Genomic DNA, 22,474 nt, shown 5'->3' with positions numbered 1-22,474 from the left:
AGTCTCTATGTGATAATATCTAGGTGAAAGAGTTTCTATGTGCTGTGAATTATTTGAGTTCTGTGACGTGAGGCGGCTAGCAGACGGTCGGTTTAGCCAGTTTGTCTGCGTCCTGATCTGGGCCCTGGTTTGTCATGTTTCAGCTCTAAGACTATTTGCCAAATTTCTAGATAGAAGAGCAGCACCATCCCGGGAGGGATGAATACCATCTCTTTTCAACAGATCAGGTCTGCCCCAAAAGCTTTTCCAATTGTCTATGAAACCTATATTATTCTGCGGACACCACTTAGACAGCCAGCCATTGAGTGATGATAACCTGCTAACTATCTCATCACTCCGACGACAGGAAGAGGGCCAGAACAAATTACTTCTGCTGACATTGAATTTGCGAGTTCACACACCTCTTTAATGTTAATTTTAGTGATCTCCGACTGGCGAAGTCGAACATCATTTGTGCCGACGTGGATAATGATTTTAGAATATTTACGTTTAGCATTAGCCAGCACTTTTAAATTTGCTTTGATGTCAGGTGCTCTGGCCCCCGGCAAACATGTGACTATGGTGGCTGGTGTCTCTATTTTCACGTTCCGTGTAATAGAATCGCCAATAACTAGGGCACTTTCAACAGGATTCTCAGTGGGTGCGTCACTGAGTGGGGAGAACTTGTTTGATGTTCTAATCGGAACGGAAGAGTGGTGTTTGTTCTTGCCATTATGCCGCCTCACAGTCACCCAGTTAGCCTGCTGCGTGGCTTCTACAACCGGAACCGAATGTGCAGTGTTTACTAGGCTAGTCGCATCCAAAGCAGTATCTAAGGCCCTTTCATTCTCACTATCCTCAATTAAAGTTTGGATGCATGTCTCTAATTCTGAGATTCTCTCTGTCAGCCTGACAATATCCCTGCATTTATCACATGTGTAAGTCTCACTACTGACAGAAAGAGCTAAGCTGTACATGTTGCATTTAATACACATGATAATCGTCGGACATGACTGACCGTGTGTTTGATGAACGCCGTCCGAAAAACTGCAACGCACACGGGACTCGCTGGCTGGATGTCTCGGTCGCTTGCCGGTGCCTGGGGCAAGGGTGATGTGCGGGACGCTGTACCTCGCGGTGGATCGATGAATGCCGGGCAGCAACGTCTCCACAGCTTCCCGATCTGGCGAGGACAGATCAGAATAACATACATCGGATAAATCCGCCATTAAATCGACAAGGAAGGTTGGTTTAGAGGAAAAAAGAAAGTAGACGGTAGCTAGCAGGCTATGGCTAACACTAGGTGATTACGCTGGTGGATTGCTAGTAATAAATCGTTCCGTTTAGTAATACTATGCAATAGGTTAAGTAATCTAGTGAAAAATAAGAAAGTTATATTATGTGAATAGGAATAAAGAGAAGGATTTAGGATAAACTCCACGAAGCTCCGAGCGTAGGTCAGACAGCAGGCAGGCAGCAGCGTTGAGCGTTGTCAAGTCAGAACCCTTCAGCAGACAGCAATCAGTATCAACGTTTTTACCCAATCAGCATAAGTGGAGGACATTATAAATACATGTCTTACATGTTCCTCGACAGTTTCTCAGCATCCCTTGTTATTTATCCCTTCACCACCCCGTCTCCTCACACTCCTTACCAGAAATACTGGGGGAGTAGTGTGGGTTTGGGCCGAGCTCGGAGCCCTCTCCTCGGACAGCATGCCAAATACACATACCATTTACTTATTTGACTTGTTTGTAAGTGTGAACTCGTGAAACGGAAATGATGTCAGACATATCATGTCAGACTCAGTGGCGTCTTTTTTTTCTTCTTTTTTTTCAAATAATAGTCATTCCAATAATGTAAAAATATACAATCTCCTCCACTTGACTGCATAAATGTGTGTTTGTTTTCGCAGCGAAATTCACTTGATCTTGTGTTTCTGGTGTCCCACATTGACATGCGTATGAATGGAAGGAAAAGTCTATTTTGACCGGCCCATAATAATTAAAAATATTTTAGTACAATAAAATCTGAAAGTTAATGTTAATATCACATTAGATAATTGTGTCACTGATCAAATTTATGTAATAGTTCTCACTACAGAAACATGGGATTTGTCTGTAATGTTTTAAAAAACAATAAAAGATCAGTGAACCTCATTCATGGAAAGATTCAGGGAGCATAATTAATTTATAAAAAGGCATACAAATTATTGTAATTGTAACCCAGAGTGATTACAAATAGAAATAAGATTAAGAAAAAATAAGCCAGAGGGGTTACTAAAAAAAAAAGAGAGAAAAGTAAATTAAAGGTGCCCTAAAACTTTTTTTAAAAGATGTAATATAAGTCTAAGGTGTCCCCTGAATGTGTCTGTGAAGTTTCAGCTCAAAATACCCCATAGATTTTTTTAATTCATTTTTTTAACTGCCTATTTTGGGGCATAATTAGAAATGAGACGATTCAGGGTGTGTGGCCCTTTAAATCTTGTGCTCCCCCGCCCCCGGAGCTTGCGCTTGCCTTAAACAACATAAAAAAGTTCAAACAGCTAATATAACCCTCAAAATGGATCTTTACAAAGTGTTCTTCATGCAGCATGTCTAATCGCGTAAGTACAGTGTTTATTTTGATGTTTACATTGATTCTCTATGAGTTTGAGGCTATGCTCCGTGGCTAACGGCTAATGCTACACTGTTGGAGAGATTTATAAAGAATGAAGTTGTGTTTATGAATTATACAGACTGCAAGTGTTTAAAAATGAAAATAGCGACGGCTCTTGTCTCCGTGAATACAGTAAGAAACGATGGTAACTTTAACCACATTTAACAGTACATTAGCAACATGCTAACGAAACATTTAGAAAGACAATTTACAAATATCAGTAAAAATATCATGTTATCATGGATCATGTCAGTTATTATTGCTCCATCTGCCATTTTTCGCTGTTGTTCTTGCTTGCTTACCTAGTCTGATGATTCAGCTGTGCACATCCAGACGTTCTGCCCTTGTTGTCTAATGCCTTTCATAATGTTGGGAACATGGGCTGGCATATGCAAATATTGGGGGCGTACACCCCGACTGTTACGTAACAGTCGGTGTTATGTTGAGATTCGCCTGTTCTTCGGAGGTCTTTTAAACAAATGAGATTTATATAAGAAGGAGGAAACAATGGAGTTTGAGACTAACTGTATGTCTTTTCCATGTACTGAACTCTTGTTATTTAACTATGCCGAGGTAAATTCAATTTTTGAATCTAGGGCACCTTTAATAACTAAATGCATAAATGCAAAGTTAAAACTTTTCATTAATGATCAAAAAGAGTGTTTTCTTTTTCTTGTTATTTTTCTTGTTATTTTGTTATGTTGAAGATGTAAGAAATATACATAGTTGAATGTTATGTTGCCTTTAAGAGAATGTGAGGTGGAGTTCATTGCCGACCTATCAGGAGAGAGACAACGTGAAGCAAGCGGATGACGTCACCAGCGCGCGAAGAGAGAGAGAGAGAGAGAGAAAAGAGAGGAGACTAAAACAGAAAGATCGGCAGAGATCATTCTGACTGAAAATATAACTAATTGTGAACTGAAACCAGACAAAACGTCTAGAAAGACATTGATTTTCCTTCAAACTTAACTTTATTTTGTTTCATGAGTGATTTTGAGCTATTTTTGAGTGTTTTTGAACGTGAACACGGCGATGACGCAGATTGAGCTCATCACCGCATGAAACATGGCGAGCCTCCCTGCGAATCTTGATTACGACGAAATCGTCGAGCGATTTTAGACTCTAGTTTTCCCCGGACGGAGGAAAAAAAACTGAGTGAACAGACATCGAACTCTCTTTTCTTCTTGTATGTGCAATTCTGTTCAATCCGACAGAAGAAGGCCTGGATTATTGCATCTAACGTCTCAATCGGGTATGGACGATTGTTTTTCCTTTTGAATTCAGAGACTGGTATATGAAAGTACATTATTGAATTTATTGGTGTTTGAACTGTTTACACATTAAGAAGTTGTATTGTTTTTTTATTATTGGTTTCATTATTCAATACTTAATTAATTTTGAAGTAACAATAACAATAATTTGAAGATAAGGTTTATTGGGTGAAATATCTGTTTTAATAAGTTTTATTTATTTTTTATTTATTTTTTTCCCCCTGAATTGTGTATTTGAATATCACATTCAAATCTATAGAGTATTTAAACAATTGAAATAGACCAGTGTAGGGTTCAGTTAAGGAACCTAAAATCTAAAACCGTTCAAATAAATAATTAGAACATTAAAAGATAAATAGGAAAAAAGAAAATTTAAATTAGCAATACTAAATATACTAAACTAATACTAAATATACTAATAGGGATACACGATCACGATTTTTCATGGCCGATACCGATTTCTTTATTTCTTTATTTTTTTTTTTACAAGCAAACTGGCCGATTCCGATACCGATTTCCGTTTTTTTTTTTTTTTTTTTTTTTTTTTATTTATTATTATTATTCTTATCAAGCAACAAACAAGAAAGAATGAAAGTATACATAAACAAGATGTTTATTTGGTATTTAACAGGCTAAACTGGGTTTTGGCTATTAAAAACAATAACTGTAACCATCTGAAATTAACAGCAGTAACTGCGCAGTAAGTAGCCTACATTCAATACATGCATAGGTAGGCCTACTGACAAAAGCATTTAGCTTTTGTTTTTAAATTGGGTTGAAACCTTAAATGAAAACATTAACTGTAACTATGTCATTTTAAAGGCAACAACTGCATAGTTTTACAATCCAAACAACACAATCAAAACACATTCAACACTCCAAACAAAGATTTTAAATCAAATTAAGTAAATGTAATTTTAAGGTAAAATAAAAAAACATTCATCCTATAGCCTACAGAACTGACGTTTACTTCTGGCTTTTCAAAAGTGCATGCGAGTTCTTCTTTACAAAAAGAAGCATTTCAGCTTTCACAAGTTAGTCTGTTTCGTTTCTCATCCAACACGTGAGAAGCTGAGCTGAACAAACGTTCACTGTCTACGCTTGTGCAGGGTTGTGCAGGTAAGCTCGCGCAACTTCAGCGAGCACGGGAAAGCGGCTCTTATTTGTGCGCCAGTACACCAACGGCTGTTCGCTTCTTGGTATCTGTGCCTCAGACAGGTAGCTCTGCATTTCCAGTGCTGTACGGCTGCCCGTATCCTTAATTGCTTCAGAATTTTCTCCCAATATCTCATCGTGCATCGCCAACAGTGAGCTTGCTGTGCCTGGTATTTTTTTCTGCTGGCGCCTCTGTGCACACTTCATTCCCTTCAGCATATCTCGTCTCTCCTCTCAGTTTTCCTGTTTCTGTTTGTAACACCTTTTGAAGCATTTCTCGTACTGTATGTTTGACTGTGTTGGAGAAATATATTTTTATTAAGCAAACAAAAATGACAGATTTAGCCTGTTATTATGTAGAGAACATTGCTGAATCTTTTCTCAACCGCTTCTAAAAGACTGGATTTGAGGGTTTTAACGCCATGATCCGTTTCAGCGCTTTCATTTAAGGTTTCAACACTTTTCAGCGCTTTGTTTTAGGAGACGTTTCAGTGCAACGATTGAGGGGATGGCATCTGCTGCAGTCGCAGTGGAAGAGCTGATCTCTTTTGTAAGCTCCTCAAATGGTACAAGAAGAGTCAATATGTTCTCAATTAGACCCCATTGGTACGAGCTGAGGGTTGCAGGTAATTCGTAGTCTGCAGCATATGCCCCCAAAGCATGCTTCTGCTCCATAAGACTTGACAGCATATAATACGTGCTGTCCCATCAAGTTGGGACATATTGTTGTAGCCTTTTCTTTGGCTGGCCCAGCTGTGCCTGCACATTCTGAAGTCGGAAGTATGCGAGCGGCGAATGTTTGAAATGGCCAACTATTTTTCTTCCAGTCGCTACGATGTCAGTTACACTGCGCTGTGAGAGCAACCCTTCATTTACGGCCAGTTGAAGAGTGTGGGCCATACAAGGCGCAGGTTAGGTAGGTGAGCATCCTTTTGTCAAAAGCCATGACAAGCGCAGATGCTGTATGTGAACCAGAGAATTCTTGTGCATGTAAGAGAACTTTCTGTAGTTCGAAATCAGCATCAATATATTGGGCCGTCAGACTCAGCATAGATATTGGGCTCACATCAGCGCTCCATATATCGGTGGTAAAACTAATGTATCTGACCTCAGCATTAAGTAGACTGTGAACATGAGCTGACAAAGCATTGTAGATTTCGGGTAGAGCCACATCCGAAAAGTATCGTCTGCTGGGTAGTGTGTATCGCGGATCCATGTGTGCCATTAGACGGTGGAAACCTTGGTCTTCTAAAACAGAAAACATCCAGTACAATAAATTCCATTACTTTCTTTGTAATGGCTTGTGCTTTTGAACTATCTCGGCTGTAACTCTGGTTTTGTAGAATGACGGATTTCACCGATGGTTGAGTGAGGGATGAAGGTCATGCCTGTTTTGCATTATCAACAGACTTTTTATACTCATCGTGTTCTTTCGGGTGATGAACTTTTAAATGTCTGATCAAGTTTGTTGTGCCGAATGCCTTCGTTGTTGTTCCTCCACGATTAACTTGTCCTTTGCAAACATTGCAGATTGCAATCTTTACGTTCTGCGCACAAATTTCGAAATACTTCCACACAAAAGACATGCTCACGAATGATTACAAATGTAGTCTGTGCACGTGGGCGCACTTCCGGAAAAATCGGACAAAAAAAAAAAAAGTTCCAAAAAAATGGCCGGTCAACCGGTGCATCCCTATATACTAAACTAATACTAAATATACTAAACTAATATTAAATAGGGCTGGGCGATTATATCGCATGCGATTGTCACACGCATTTCGTCAGTAAAGCTGGTTCCCTGATTACCACTAAATCGCCATCACCTGCTTTCAAATGGAGCGGCATTTAATAGACAGAGCCGTAGTGACAAGCCAGATCACTGAAGGCGATTCATCTGCGATAATGAACGCGATATTGCGTAGCTTGTCAGTGATCTACGGCTAATAAGAAAACAAACCCAGAGCCCAGTTTATTTATATTTCTTACATTTATTGTCAATCAGTAATTCCATTATTTTGTTGATCATCAATCTTTTTCATTGTTTCTGCTTTTACCTGAAAGAGAAACAATTTGTTAATTTATTTCATTTATCATTTACCTTGATATAAATGTTTCAATATAATTTAAACTTACCTTTGTTGGCTGTCTGTTCTTTCAATCTCTCACCACTGCTCCTTATGAACCTAGAGGTACTGGTCCACATTTCCTCTTGTGTAACTCACCTGGGTGTCCATGCAGCCGCGGTATCCTGGTGACCTGAAGGAGGCGCTACATAATATTTTATAGCAGTTGTTTATTATATCTGGGCTCTTTTATATCCATTCACTCCATATTTCTCTTTGAATTATTTTGAATTACTGAAAATGAAATTAAACTTTTTCTCTTTAATTTCAGAGCTGATGGAAGTGAAGGAGGAGAGTGAAGAACTGAGTGAAGTGGAGGAGAAACATCATGACAAACCTGGAAAAAAACCTTTGAGTCACTCAAAGACTAAAAAGACATTTATAAAGAAAAGAAGAGCCAAGAAATCTACAACCTGCACTCAGTGTGGAAAGAGTTTCACAAAGAAATCTTGTCTAGAGCTTCACATGAGAGTTCATACTGGAGAGAAGCCGTTCTCATGTGATCAGTGTGGAAAGAGCTTCTCAAACAAAAAATATCTTAAGCTTCACATGAGAGTTCATACAGGAGAGAAGCCGTTCACATGTGATCAATGTGGGAAGAGTTTCAATCAATCATCACACCTTAAATTGCACTCAGGGATCCACTCCGAAGAAAAGCCATTCACATGTGATCAGTGTGGGAAGAGTTTCTTAGACAAACAATATCTTAAGATTCACACGAGAGTTCACACTGGAGAGAAGCCGCATGTATGCAATCAATGTGGGAAGAGTTTCAGTCAGTCATCAACCCTTAATGTTCACATGAGGATCCACACTGGAGAGAAGCCGTTCACATGTCATGAATGCGGCAAAACATTTCTCAGTGCATCAAACCTGAAGAGACATCTGAGAGTTCATACGAAGGAGAAGCCACATTCATGTTCTGTGTGTGGAAAGAGTTTTTCACTGCTGTGTAGTTTAAAGGAACATCAGAAAACACACACTGGTGTGAGAGAGTACATGTGCTTTGAGTGTGAGAAGACTTTTATTACAGGGAGTGATTTAAAACTGCATGAGAGGATTCACACTGGAGAAAAACCTTACAAGTGTTCACACTGTGGACAAGAGATTCAGTCGGTCAGCAAATCTGAAAAGACATGAGAGGATCCACACTGGAGAAAAACCTTACAAGTGTTCACACTGTGACATGAGATTCAGTCAGTCATCAAATCTGAAAACACATGAGAGGATCCACAGCAGAGATCGTGTGATCAATGTGGAAAGAGTTTCTCTATTAAAAGTCGCCTGAAGATACACATGAAGATCCATGCAGTGGAGAAATCACATCACCGCAGTCTGAGATCATGATAAGCAGTTCATCTTTATGTGCTGAACAACAACCCAATTTTACTTGCAGTGGCTGGTGGGCATATCAATAGGACAAAATTCTCACAAATTATTCAGACACCCCTTGTCTCGTTTTAAGAAATAACTTTATGGTTAACTCAATAAAAAGCTTTGGATGATCAATACAACACACAAGAACTGACTGTTGTTTTTTTTTTTTTATCTCTATGCTTATTTTCTATTTCTTTTAGAGCATAAATGCACAGATCAGTGCCATGTTTGGCTTTAAAACTGGTTATCTGCAGAGTTAATAAACATTTATCCTATCCAGCAAAATATTTTCTAAAACATTAGAAAGTAATCATCATTACCCTCAATATTGCCCACCTTATACAGATCATCTTGAACACAATGAAATAGATTTCAGTAATGCTATCTCCATAACTCTCCATCTAAGGTACATGGCAGAAATTATGATGATAATAATAATAGTAATAATGCATTTTATTTAATGGCGCCTTTCATAACACCCAAGGTCACTTCACAAGCAAGCACAAGACAAAACACTCAGCGAAGACTCCGCATATACAGATAAAATGCAGTAAAGACTGAATAAATCATATAATTATATTATAATCATTATATCATATCATTATAAAAAAGCCTGTTTTAAAAGTCAGAAGGCAATCGCTATTGCGAACATCAAGGGGAAGGGGTTCCATAGGCGGGGGGGCAGCATAGCTAAAAGATGTGGCACCCATCAGTGCTGGGTAAGTTACTTCAAAAAAGTAATTAATTACTAACTACTAATTACATCATCACTATTGTATTTAAAATACTTTTCTAATTACTCTGTCTGAAAAAGTAATTTAATTACTCAATTAATAACTTACTGTTTACTTTTTTTTTTTTTTTTTAAATAACCTTGACTGGATAGACGGTAGAAAGGAAACTATTTTAATAATTTAGTCAAACATGGAATAGTTTAGCTTTTTAAAACATTTTAACTTTAATAAATCAAATACTATTAATATACTTTTATTTACTTTATAATACTCTTTTTTTTTTTTTTTTTTTTTTTTTGTAACAAATAGGGTTGTCACTATACCTAAAATCTAGTAGTCGGTATCCAACCACCAAAAGTGTGTTATACTCGATACCACGGTAAAAATATAGAAAATACAAATAAAACAATGCTATATTTGTTTCCAGGTAGGGCTAGTAGTAAGTAAAAATACCACAGAAATTGAATAATCAAATATAAAATAACTCTGCATAGTCATAACTTTTGTTGTTTGGTTATCATTTATAATACAGACAGCCAATAGTAGACAGTAGCAAGTTTTAAAGGCTAAGACCTGATAGACGGAGACAATATGCTGTTACACGCCGTTCACATTCACATAATTACGCTAATATATGCCAAAACGGGCATTTTGGCATAACTGTGTGTGTATTTGAACGTTTATGTGTAATAAACCGCGAAAATTGACACTCGCGAGAGGCGGCTGTGTGTTTTTTCTCCCTAGGACATAGTTTACATTTTACCGTAATGTTCTTGCCTACCTGTGTCAAAAAAGTGAAGTAATTGGAATATTTCCATTTCGCAAAAGAGCCGCTTCTCGCTTCTGCCGGCATCTTCAGACAGCGACTGCACAGCCAGCTGGTGCGCTCAACTGCACTACAACTAACGATTTTAAAGAGGTAGCATTCACTTTTACCTTTAGACGACAAATTTAGATTTTAAATTCAATATTGATTTAAACAGAACTGTTGAACTAATTTACAGTATGTAATGCAAGTACATTATAAGTAACTGTAATTAAATTACCTAAAAATGAACAGTAATCCCTTACTTTACTTTTTCAGTGGATAATTTAATTACTTAAATACAACACTGGCACCCATGGTAGTTAGTCGAATCCGAGGTACCACAGAGAAATTAAAGATGAAGATCTGACAGCATGTAGACATGAAGCAGTTGAGTAAAGGCTAGTTCACACTTTTGGCCACGATTTGGTCATCTGAGACAAATTTTTCAAATCCAAAAAGATTCCTATAATCCTAGCCTAAAATCTATAGTCATTGATCACTAGTTTGACATGTTCACAGACAGACAGTTAATCACTGATTAAATTTTACCTCTGATGAAATTTTACCTACGACGAACGTCAAATTGTCTTCGTTTTTCAAGACAAGCCGTGATCAAAATTAACGATAGAGATGTCTTTGCTAGCCACCATTTCAGTCCCGCGTGTAATGCAGCTCACTGTCACTGAACGTTTATGGGTTGATGATGTGAAACTCCGGACAATTTTTCATTTTTATCGCGTCTTGACTGTCGTACAGTCTGACACAAATGACAGCTGAGATCCCCAGTGTGACAGGAGGATCATGTTCGTACAGTCTGACAAGCAACTATCGTAAAGGACTATTATAGATTGCACAGTGGGCACCAGGCTTAAGGTATTGGGGTGCAAGATTATGAAGTGCCTTGTAAGTAAGTAGCACGATCTTGAATTCAACTCAATACTTTACTGGAAGCCAGTGCAATTGCTGAAGAACTGGAGAAATTCAGTAGAAGGTGTTCTAGAAAGAACACAAGCTGCAGAATTCTGAACCAACTGAAGCTTTTGTAGCAATTTAGAGGGAACACCAGTGAGAAGAGCATTACAGTAGTCTATACTTCAAGTGACTAGTGCAGGAATAAGAACTGCTGTGTTATTGGTTGAGAGAAAGTTAATATTACACAAGTGGAACTATGTTAGGGTCTAACCCATCTTTCATTTCAGCTAAACAAACATGGTGGAGTAAAATAACCAGTGGGTTTGGCAGACAGGTAAAATTGGGTGTCATTCACATAACAACGAAAAATATAACCAAGAGGGAGCATATAAATAATGAAAAGAAGCGGGCCCAAAACAGAACCCTGGGGAACACCAGTGGTGACTAGATGTTCTTGAACTTTTAATTGAATACGCTGAGTGCTTCCAGAAAGATACGATCTAAACCAAGACAGAGGAGTGCCAGTAATCCCAATAGAAGCTAACCTGTCAAGAAGGATCTTGTGTGAGACAGTATCAAAGGCAGCGCTCAAGTCAAGAAGGACAAGTATGGTTAAGAGCCCAGAGTTGATCATTGGTTATTCTGAAAAGAGCAGTCTCAGTGCTGTGATGGGGAAAACCAGATTGAAATTGTTCATACAAATTATTATTAGAAAGACGTTCATGAATTTGAATACACTTTTCCACTACCTTAGAGATAAACAGTACATTTGAAATTGGATGAAAATCATCCAAATTAAATGGATCAGCCCCTGGTTTATTAAGTATGTCAGTAATAATATCAGATTTTATCAGAAATATCAGAAAATTAAAACATGGACAATAACAATGAATTGTTGATAAAATGACTAATAAGTTTAATCAGTCATTTTTTGAAACAGATACAAATAAAAGAGACACTAAATGAGACAGTTCTCTCTCGTTACTGACTTATAAGAGCCAAAACATTTCAAGAGAAGAACAGAAGCAAAGTGTTTCAAAGATACATGAAAGAATATCTTGCATTTGCATGGAAGAGTACTCCAAAGGGAAGTGTTTAGGGAAGCTTGCGAGTGCGTGTCTAAAACTGGAGTGGAACGCAGCCAAGGAGTGTGAGTATGTGTGGCTTAAATAGCTGGCTGACGTGAAACGGGTGTGCCGTAATCAGGCCAGGTATGTGGGCGCTTGGGATTTGTAGTCCAGTTAATACTCTGGGAGTGAGACCTCTGGTGGCTGATCAAGGGAACTTCTCTGGCGTTTGTGACAGTTGCTCAATGTTCACTTCACTGATCACAGTTAAATGGCGTTTCTTCAGAACGAGAAGGCAGATGTGATTTCACTGATCCACTTCTTCCCAGTGTGAACTCTCATGTGAATCTTCAGCCTTGATTTAAATGTGATGTTTTTACACTTTTGTCTTCTGTTTTTCCTTTCTTGTTCACATCCATCAGGTCTAAAAGAAACATTAAATCATGTGAGATTTCAAATGAGAGACAAACATGAAATGAAAAGTGAAGCTCAAAGATCATGATGAGTTCAATAGTCATTTTAATATCATCAGATCTGATCGACAACTGCTGTGTCACGATTATGATCTATTTTAATGTCATGCAGATGATTTGTGTTATAAATCACTAGTTTGGTCATGAAGCTCTAGATGGAGCAGGCTTGACATGTAATCTGTAAGATATCACACCATTTCCTACATGGAACAACCTGATTGCCCTGACAGCAACATAGTGTCGGGCCAGATCCGGCCCACATCTGGTCCGCTTGTAAACCACATGTGATTCGGATTTGGGCCACACTATGTTCCTGTCTGGGTGGCCTCTAAATTATGCCAAAAATGTGACAATTTGTTGACAGACAGTCCTTTCACACCAAACGACAAACAAACATGTGTTGGACTGTGTGTTCGTTGCACCTTATGTGCTTTAATTGGTCAAGATTGACAAATCATGGTAAATCTGGTAAACATCAGCATGTTCTTCAATATCATGATGAATGAATGATTGAATGAATGAATAAACACCTCTTTGTTCTTCAGTATCATGAAGTTTCATTCTGCAGGTTCTGGGTCACTGGATCTCTCTGCCCTCTCCTTTCAGATGCTTTCTAGTCGTTCTGACAAAAACAATAATAATAAGCAATAATAATAAACAAGTTTAATAATAGTAGTGTGTTCTAGGCTAAACATCTGATCCAAAGAATAGTGAACAGTGTTGGGTTACAGGGTGATTTGGCTGTGACTTATACAGAAGAGATTTTGTTGTTCAGCACATAAAGTTGAACTACTTACTGTGATTTCAGACTGTGGTGATGTGGTTTCTCCACTGCATGGATCTTCATGTGTTTCTTCAGGTGACTTTTAATAGTGAAACTCTTTCCACACTGATCACACGTGTGCGGCTTCTCTCCAGTGTGGATCATCTCATGTCTTTTCAGATCTGTTGACTGATTGAATCTCTTGTCACAGTGTGAACACTTGTAAGGTTTTTCTCCAGTGTGGATCATCTCATGTGTTTTCAGATTTGCTGACTGACTGAATCTCTTGTCACAGTGTGAACACTTGTAAGGTTTTTCTCCAGTGTGGATCCTCTGGTGTCGTTCTAAATTGGTCGCTGTAGTAAAAGTCTTCTCACACTCAAAGCACATGTACTCTCTCACACCAGTGTGTATTTTCTGATGTTCATGTAATTTTTGCAGCCGTGAAAAACTCTTTCCACACACAGAACATGAATGTGGCTTCTCCTTCATATGAACTGTCAGGTGTTTCTTCAGGTTTGATGACCCAACAAATGTTTTGCCACATTGATCACATGTGAACGGCTTCTCTCCGGTGTGGATCCTCATGTGTTCTTTAAGGTGCGATGATTGACTGAAACTCTTTCCACACTGATCACATGTGAATGGCTTCTCTCCAGTATGAACTCTCATGTGAAGCTCTAGACCAGATTTCTTTGTGAAACTCTTTCCACACTGAGTGCAGGTTGTAGATTTCTTGGGTCTTTTCTTTAAAAATGTCTTTTTAGTCTTTGAGCGACTCAAAGGTTTTTCTCCAGGTTTGACATGATGTTTCTCCTCCACTTCACTCAGTTCTTCACTCTCCTCCTTCACTTCCATCAGCTCTGAAATGAAATTAATTTTCAGTACATCAAAATAATTTAAAGAGAGAAATGTAAAGTGAAAGGTCATCAAATTGAGCCTTGTTGTGATAGACAACTGCTATAAAACATTCTGATCATTTTTATGCATTTGCATTTTCATAAATTAATGACATTAAGATTAATCAACCAATTGTAAAGAGCCACCTGTCATCCCAACTGCAGAATCCAGAGGTCTGGGTGAAGGTATAATGCGTGTCTTTTCAGCACTCCTTTGAAGTTCACCTTATTTTTAGAATTTAGTTTCAATTTTACTTTAACTCTACGCTTAATCTGACTCCAATATCAAATGGTTATTAAAATTAGATTTACTAAATTAAGACAATCAGCACTGAATGGAGGTCTTCTGGATACAGAATTTCCCAAATAGCTGCTCTGCCACCTTCCCTTAAATAATTCTTAATAATTCATTATAAATAATATTAAGAAAATAAAGTAAACATTGCTCTGAATTATAGTATTCCCCATTCATTTCCTATGGTGCCAGATTTTTGTCCATTAAGGGCCAATAAAGGAGTTTTTTTTAACCAATTGACATTGTATAATCAAGTACATTCAATGTGTGTGTGTGTGTGTGTGTGTGTGATCAGGTGGCAAAGTAGCCAAGGATTATGGAATCTGAGAACTGCTCAGATTAAGGAAATTGTTCTTTTTGTTTTTAAATTGCCCACATTTGTCCTGAAAGACCCTTGACAAACATGAAAGGGGAAAGATAAATTGACAAGAAACATCTTATGTGGTCTACAGACATTCTTAGTGAACTTTCAGTGTCTTGAATCAGGGGGAGAGGAAGGGATGAGGGAGGGGTGCACAGATAATAGAGGAGAAAAGAGAGATTGGTCAAGGCGTGTCCTGTGCTCTTTACTCAATTATTATATTTAAAACATTAGAGCATGTTTCTGTAGTGAGAACTATTAAATATAATTGATCAATGACAAAAATATCTAATGTGATATTAACAGCCATATTGACATCAACTTTTAGACTGATATTTGATTTATTTTTCCTAAAACTGTGTAATTATTAAGGGCCGGTCACACTAGACTTTTCCTTCTACTGACTTCCATTCATACACATGTGAATGTGGGACACCAAGATCAAGTGAAGCTTGCAGTAAAGTGGAGTAGATTGTACATTTGTACATTTTGAAATGATTATTATTTGTTATTTATGTTTTAAAAGAGATTCACGGAGTGTGACATCATATCATGACAGTTTTAGCGTCTGTAGAAAGTTCACATGCTCAAAGTCTAGACTGACTGCATCTTTAAATGTGTTATTATCAGTGTCCTTCATGATTCACTCAACCCTGTTACTTCTGACATGATTTCCTGCTTTCAAAAACACCCAGGAAGTGACATCATCTAGACTCTCTCTACAGCATGATGGGAGGACAAGAAAATAATCTCAATCCATTGTCTCAGTTTTTACACAAATGAATGACTGCATTCATCAACCCTGTTACCAAAGTTACTGTAAGAAGAGATTTTGCTCAAGTTACACTTACAACCCTGTCAGCCATTCTGGAAAGTTCATTTACTTCATACATTTTGGTGTTCACAGTTTATTCCTAAAAATAACAATGTTGTAAACTATATTGAAATTCTGGAAACACTCTTGCAAACTGTGAAGCAGATATTGAAATAATGTGAAATAAATATTTAGTTTGATCTGATGTTGACAATCAATATGAAAGTTTCTCAAACTTCCCTTTACTGAGCTTTTGTGACAAAAGGTCATTATGTCTCATTTCACAGTTTGACTGTTTCTCTAAATGTGCAGAAGTGCTTGAATCTTTCTAACATGAATGTTGTTCAGCATCATGAATGAATGAAGAATAAACACCAACCTCTTTGTTCTTCAGTATCTTCAGTGTGTTTCATTCTGCAGGGTTCTGGATCACTCATGTTCTCACTGTCCTCTTTAATAAACTCAGTCTTTGCAGATTTCAGCTCTTCCTGATGCTCTGATGCTCCTCTGATGGGAATATTCCAGCATTTATTGGAGAGCTGGTGTGGGAGGAGCTTCACTGATGATGTGATTAATATGGGAGGAGCTTCACGGGTGAATTATAGTGGGCGGGGCTTCATTTACTGAACTGAAGATTGGTTGGAGGAGCTGATCTGCCAAAATCAAAAATATATCAGTTACTGTGTTTAAATGTACAAAAGCAATTTTAAATAGAAAACCAATTAAATGCAAGTTTCTATTGTAATGTTTCAAATTACTGTTGTGAAAATAAAATGTTTTAATGTTCATCATCATTCAGTGTAACAGATATATTTAATATAAAAATGAAACAACAGTTATTTTGACCTGTACTTAATAAAATATATAAAATAATAAGAGATCATACTAAATTTAATTATATTTTAAATGATTAAAATCTTCTTGCTGACAAATGGGTGAAATCTAGTGGTTTGAAGGAAAGTGGTAAAGTATAAAGATTTAAAATTACATTTTGGGCTTCACTGTGATCCTTAAATATAGTGTTTTAATGTCAGAAAATTATTATTGTTCTAAATAATGACAAGTAGCTTTCTTTCTTTCTTTCTTTCTTTTATATAAAGCATGTATATCCGTCTACTGTAAATCAACTGATACTAATTCAGTTAACTGTTTCATAAACTGTTTTGTTTCTAATTCAAACTTTATTCTGTTTCTTCATTAAAATAATGGCAAATATCTAGAAAAGTAGTAAAGAACTGTAAGAAAAACAGAAATAAATGTAGATATTTGTAGTCATCAAATCCCCTCAGTCTGTTGACAGCAATGAAATGAGCTTTAAGTGTCAATTTACAGCAGATCTGAAGACATCAGCATAATAAATGAGGTGAAAACAGGAACTATTGACATGAAATAAAGAGTGTTTTCAGCAGTTTCTCTGTTAATATTGATGATCCTCAGACTATCAACACTCATTCAACAAGACATTCAGATCATCTCACTTTATTCTGAGTGTTTGCTGTTAGAAACTGATTATCTGAGTCAGGATATATGAGAAAAGACTATAAAACAGCTCTTTAAAAGAAGAGAATTGTGTGGTCTGTTCATTTCATTGGTTATGATATAAAGCAGTTAAAACTTAAGCTAAAAATCTCTATAATCTACACTTAATGCAGTTCATCTGAGGAAATCTTTCACTCAGGGGCGTAAATCGCGGGGGGGACAGGGGGGTCAGGACCCCCCTATCTGAGTGCTGTCCCCCCACAAAAATATATAATTAATAACCACGCTAAGTATTGTACATAAATTATATAAACTTAAAATAATTATGTAAGTAGCGAAGCAATACAAACGCAAACGGGCGTTTTAAGTTTAGAAACATTTTGAGTCACCCCTCCCTTGCCTCACAGTGGTTTGGTCCACGGCGCACGTCACACTCACGTGTGTGGAGATTCTGTAGAAGTCCGGCGGCGCCGGCGGGAGAGAACAGTTCTACAGACAGACGAGTTCCAGTAAGTCGGCTCTCAAGGCTATTTTATTCAAAAACATCGGATGAAGTGATTATTTTCTTTTTAATGCTGACGGTGCTGAGTAATTAGTCATAACAACAACAAAAAAGATGATAACTGATTATTTTATTTTCCCGTGAGTCCGCTATTTTAGCGATTATAATGTTACCTAGCTTGTTTACCATAGCTTGTTGGATATTATAAGATAAGTCACCCACACCAACAACAATTAACATTGTGATAAGAATATGTGAACTGTAATAAGGCTAATAGATTTACTGTTGTGTGTTCGGTTATGCTCAGTGTGTATTCACAAAGACTAAAAGGGACTTTGGTATTCATCGTATTTTGGTGACTTGGTTGTAAACAACTTCAAAAAAAAAAAAAAAAAAAAAAAAATATATATAGTCAGTTAGTCAGTTTTTTCATTGAACCAAAGAGAAACAATGAGCATAATGGCAGTCTCCATGCTACACTAATAATAGTAGGTTTTCTTCTGTGTAACATTACATATATTCTTTATAAGTAAAATTTTGGCCGTGTTATTTGTGTCCCCTTCAAAAATTGCTCTTAAGAAATTTTATGTTTATTGTCCCCCCCTACTGTCAGATGAAATTTACGCCCCTGCTTTCACTCCTCAGACTCTCATTCTGGTTTATATTTCTGAAAACTAATTTTAGTGTTTCATTTACAGTGAGTTCACACTTTAATTCTTCCTCTCTAATCTACATGTAGCCTTTACTGGACAAACTGTGATCCGTATGAGTTTAATACTGAACACTGCTTTGATATCTTAAATATGGGATGATTCTGTATTATGACAACAACTCTACTTTATTTTTAAAGGTTTTATGATTATTGCTCTTCTGATTTAATTTCACTACTGCAATCAATGTACTTATTAGAAAATCAAACCTTCAATTCATATCTATCATATTGCTGTAGTTATTTATCTATAGTGGCTGATGATGGTGAGTGTCCTCATGTTTGTTTTTGTGTTATTAATGTCATATTGTAAGAAATATCAGTATTGTCTTTCAATAGAGCTGTTTTATAGTCTTTTCTCATATATCCTGACTCAAATAATCAGTTTCTAACAGCAAACACTCAGAATAAAGTGAGATGATCTGAATGTCTTGTTGAATGAGTGTTGATAGTCTGAGGACCATCAATATTAACAGAGAAACTGCTGAAAACACTCTTTATTTCATGTCAATAGTTCCTGTTTTCACCTCATTTATTATGCTGATGTCTTCAGATCTGCTGTAAATTGACACTTAAAGCTCATTTCATTGCTGTCAACAGACTGAGGGGATTTGATGACTACAAATATGTACATTTATTTCTGTCTTTATGCTTTCAACAGTTATTTTCTTACAGTTCTTTACTACTTTTATACTAGATATCTGTCATTATTTTAATGAAGAAACAGAATAAAGTTAGAATTTGAAACAAAAAGTTCTGAATTAGCATCAGTTGCTTTACAATAGATGGATATAAATGATTGATGCAATTAGATTGAGGGTGAAATACAAAAGGGGTTAATATAGTAAAAAAAAAGTTTGAAAGAAAGAAAGAAAGAAAGAAAGAAAGAAAAAACAACTTGTCATTTAGAACAAGAATTGTTTTCTGACAACTTTATTGAGTACAGGTCAAAATAACTGTTGTTTTATTTTTATATTAAATATATCTGTTACACTAAATGATGATGGAACATTAAAACATTTTATTTTCACAACAGTAATTTGAAACATTAAAATAGACACTTGCATTTAATGGGTTTTCTATTTATATTCGCTTTTGTACATTTAATTTGATGCAGATACTAAATTTTGATATCTGGTCTTTAACCCTATAAAAATGAAATCAGTAACTGATTTTGGCAGATCAGCTCCTCCAACCAATCTGTAGTTCAGTCAACGAAGACCCGCCCACTACAGGCCACTATCAACGAAGCTCCTCCCACATCAGTCACATCATCAGTGAAGCTCCTCCCACAGCAGTTCTCCAATAAATGCCGGAATATTCCCATCAGACGAGCATCAGAGCATCAGGAAGAGCTGAAATCTGCAAAGTTTATTAAAGAGGACAGTGAGAACATGAGTGATCCAGAACCCTGCAGAATGAAACACACTGAAGATACTGAAGAACAAAGAGGTTGGTGTTTATTCTTCATTCATTCATGATGCTGAACAACATTCATGAAAGAAAGATTCAAGCACTTCTGCACATTTACATTCAGATTTACTGTTGTATTTCTCTTATAGAAGTTATTCATAGATATAGAGATTATTCTTCTCATAATAACTGTGGTAACAGGGTTGATGAATGTGATCAGCACTGTACAGTTTGTGTAAAAACTGAGACAATGGATTGAGATTATTTTTGTCCTCCCATCATGCTGTAGAAAGAGCACAGATAATGTCACTTCCTGGGTGTTACAATTTTAAGAAATCCTCTGTTTTTAAAAGAAGGAAAATCATGTTGGCAATAACAGGGTTGAGAGAAACATGTAGGACACCGATAATGCTGATACAAATTGTTAATGTAAAACTAGTTAAATCCGCAGTTACTCTAGTTTCTACTCAGTTTCTACAGACATGACGTTTTAATTTAATAAAGTTCACAAGGAGCACTTTCAAATGATCCTTCCAATCATCACGTCATTTCCTTCAGCAGACAGCAATCAGAGTCAACGTTTTTACCCAATCAGCATAAGTGGAGGACATTATAAATACGCAGTCGACTCACATGTTCCTCTACAGTTTCTCAGCATCCCTTGTTATTTATCCCTTCACCACCACATCTCCTCACACTCCTTACCAGAAATACTGGGGGAGTAGTGTGGGTTTGGGCCAAATACCGAGCTCGGAGCCCTCTCCTCGGACAGCATGCCAAATACACATACCATTTACTTATTTGTTTTCACAGCTAAATTCACTTGATCTTGTGTTTCTGGGGTCCCACATTCACATGCGTATGAATGGAAGTCAGTGGAAGGAAAAGTCTAGTGTGACCGGCCCTTAATAATTACACAAATAAATAATAAAAAAATAAATAATACTAAAATAGAAATCTATACAAACTAAACAGACATGTTTAAAAACAACAAAACAAAACTAAAAAAAAAAGTATAGATATTTAATAGTTCTCACCACAGAAACATTGGATTTGTCTGTAATGTTTTAAAAAAAAAAATAATTGAAAGATCAGTGAACCTCATTCATGGAAAGATTCAGGATGCATAATTAACTTATAAAAATGCATAAAACTTATTGTAATGTTAGCAGTTGTTTATTATATCTGGGCTCTTTTATATCCATTCACTCCACATTTCTCTCTTTGAATTATTTTGATGAAAATGAAATTTTACTGAAAATGAAATTAAACATTTTTTCTTTGATTTCAGAGCTGATGGAAGTGAAGGAGGAGAGTGAAGAACTGAGTGAAGTGGAGGAGAAACATCATGACAAACCTGGAGAAAAACCTTTGAGTCGCTCAAAGACTAAAAAGACATTTTTAAAGAAAAGAAGAGCCGAGAAATCTACAACCTGCACTCAGTGTGGAAAGAGTTTCACAAAGAAATCTGGTCTAGAGCTTCACATGAGAGTTCATACTGGAGAGAAGCCGTTCACATGTGATCAATGTGGAAAGAGCTTCACATACAAACAAAGTATTGATGCTCACATAAGTGTTCACACTGGAGAGAAGCCGTTCACATGTCATGAATGCGGCAAAACATTTCTCAGTGCATCAAACCTGAAGAGACACTTGACAGTTCATATGAAGGAGAAGCCACATTCATGTTCTGTGTGTGGAAAGAGTTTTTCAGTGCTGTATAGTTTACAAGAACATCAGAAAACACACACTGCTGTGAGAGAGTACATGTGCTTTGAGTGTGAGAAGACTTTTACTACAGCAAACTGTTTAAAACTGCACCAGAGAATTCACACTGGAGAACAACCTTACAAGTGTTCACACTGTGACAAGAGATTCAATCAGTCATCAAATCTGAAAAGACACGAGAGGAACCACACTGGAGAAAAACCTTACAAGTGTTCACACTGTGACAAGAGATTCAATCAGTCATCAAATCTGAAAAGACACGAGAGGAACCACACTGGAGAAAAACCTTACAAGTGTTCACACTGTGACATGAGATTCACTCAGTCATCAAATCTGAAAACACATGAGATGATCCACTGTAGAGATCGTGTGATCAGTGTGGAAAGAGTTTCTCTATTAAAAGTCACCTGAAGATACACATGAAGATCCATGCAGTGGAGAAACCACATCACCACAGTCTGAGATCATGATGAGCAGTTCATCTTTATGTGCTGAACAACAACCCAATTTTACTTGCAGTGGCTGGTGGGCATATCAATAGGACAAAATTCTCACAATGTATTCAGACACCCCTTGTCTCATTTTAAGAAATAACTTTATGGTTAACTCAATAAAAAGCTTTGGATGATCAATACAACACACAAGAACTGACTGTTGTTGTTTTTTTATCTCTATGCTTATTTTCTATTTCTTTTAGAGCATAAATGCACAGATCAGTGCCATGTTTGTCTTTAAAACTGGTTATCTGCAGAGTTAACCCTCTGGAGTCTGAGGCTGATTTGGGGCCTGGAGAAGTTTTGACATGCCCTGACATTTGTGCTTTTTTCAGTTGTTCATAAACATAAACATACATAAGTGTCATTACACTGTATTCAGCACAAACTAGGCTACCATATTATGTGAGGAACATGTATGCACATGTTTGTGTTTTTGAAGGAATAATGTTTATGCGTG

At 36.9% G+C, this 22,474-nt stretch overlaps 2 protein-coding genes across 2 annotated transcripts in view; one reads left to right on the top strand and one right to left on the bottom strand.

Annotated features, from left to right (window-relative positions):
• LOC125277808 (zinc finger protein 729-like) overlaps positions 1–22,474 on the bottom strand; it is a 118,697-nt gene that overhangs the window by 56,486 nt on the left and 39,737 nt on the right. Inside the window, exon 6 of the mRNA XM_048206362.1 lies at positions 13,405–13,992. Coding sequence (XP_048062319.1) covers positions 13,405–13,992 — 588 coding nt within the window. The remainder of the gene's footprint in view (positions 1–13,404; positions 13,993–22,474) is intronic.
• On the top strand, positions 3,309–8,367 carry LOC125247501 (zinc finger protein 239-like). The gene is made up of 2 exons (XM_048158836.1): positions 3,309–3,889; positions 7,458–8,367. The coding sequence occupies exons 1-2, from the start codon at positions 3,826–3,828 to the stop codon at positions 8,324–8,326; spliced, it is 933 nt and encodes a 310-aa protein (XP_048014793.1). The 5' UTR covers positions 3,309–3,825; the 3' UTR covers positions 8,327–8,367.

The sequence above is a fragment of the Megalobrama amblycephala genome, linkage group LG1 (assembly GCF_018812025.1).
Source record: "Megalobrama amblycephala isolate DHTTF-2021 linkage group LG1, ASM1881202v1, whole genome shotgun sequence".
Lineage (NCBI taxonomy): Eukaryota > Metazoa > Chordata > Actinopteri > Cypriniformes > Xenocyprididae > Megalobrama > Megalobrama amblycephala.
The sequence above is the reverse complement of the archived record's forward strand: the minus strand, read 5'-3'. Positions and strand labels throughout refer to the sequence as shown.

Coding starts and splice junctions, on each gene's coding strand:
- LOC125247501 (XM_048158836.1), top strand. CDS start 3,826: ATGTGCAATTCTGTTCAATCCGACAGAAGAAGGCCTGGATTATTGCAT. Junction 3,890..7,457: donor GCATCTAACGTCTCAATCGG/GTATGGACGATT, acceptor CTTTAATTTCAG/AGCTGATGGAAGTGAAGGAG.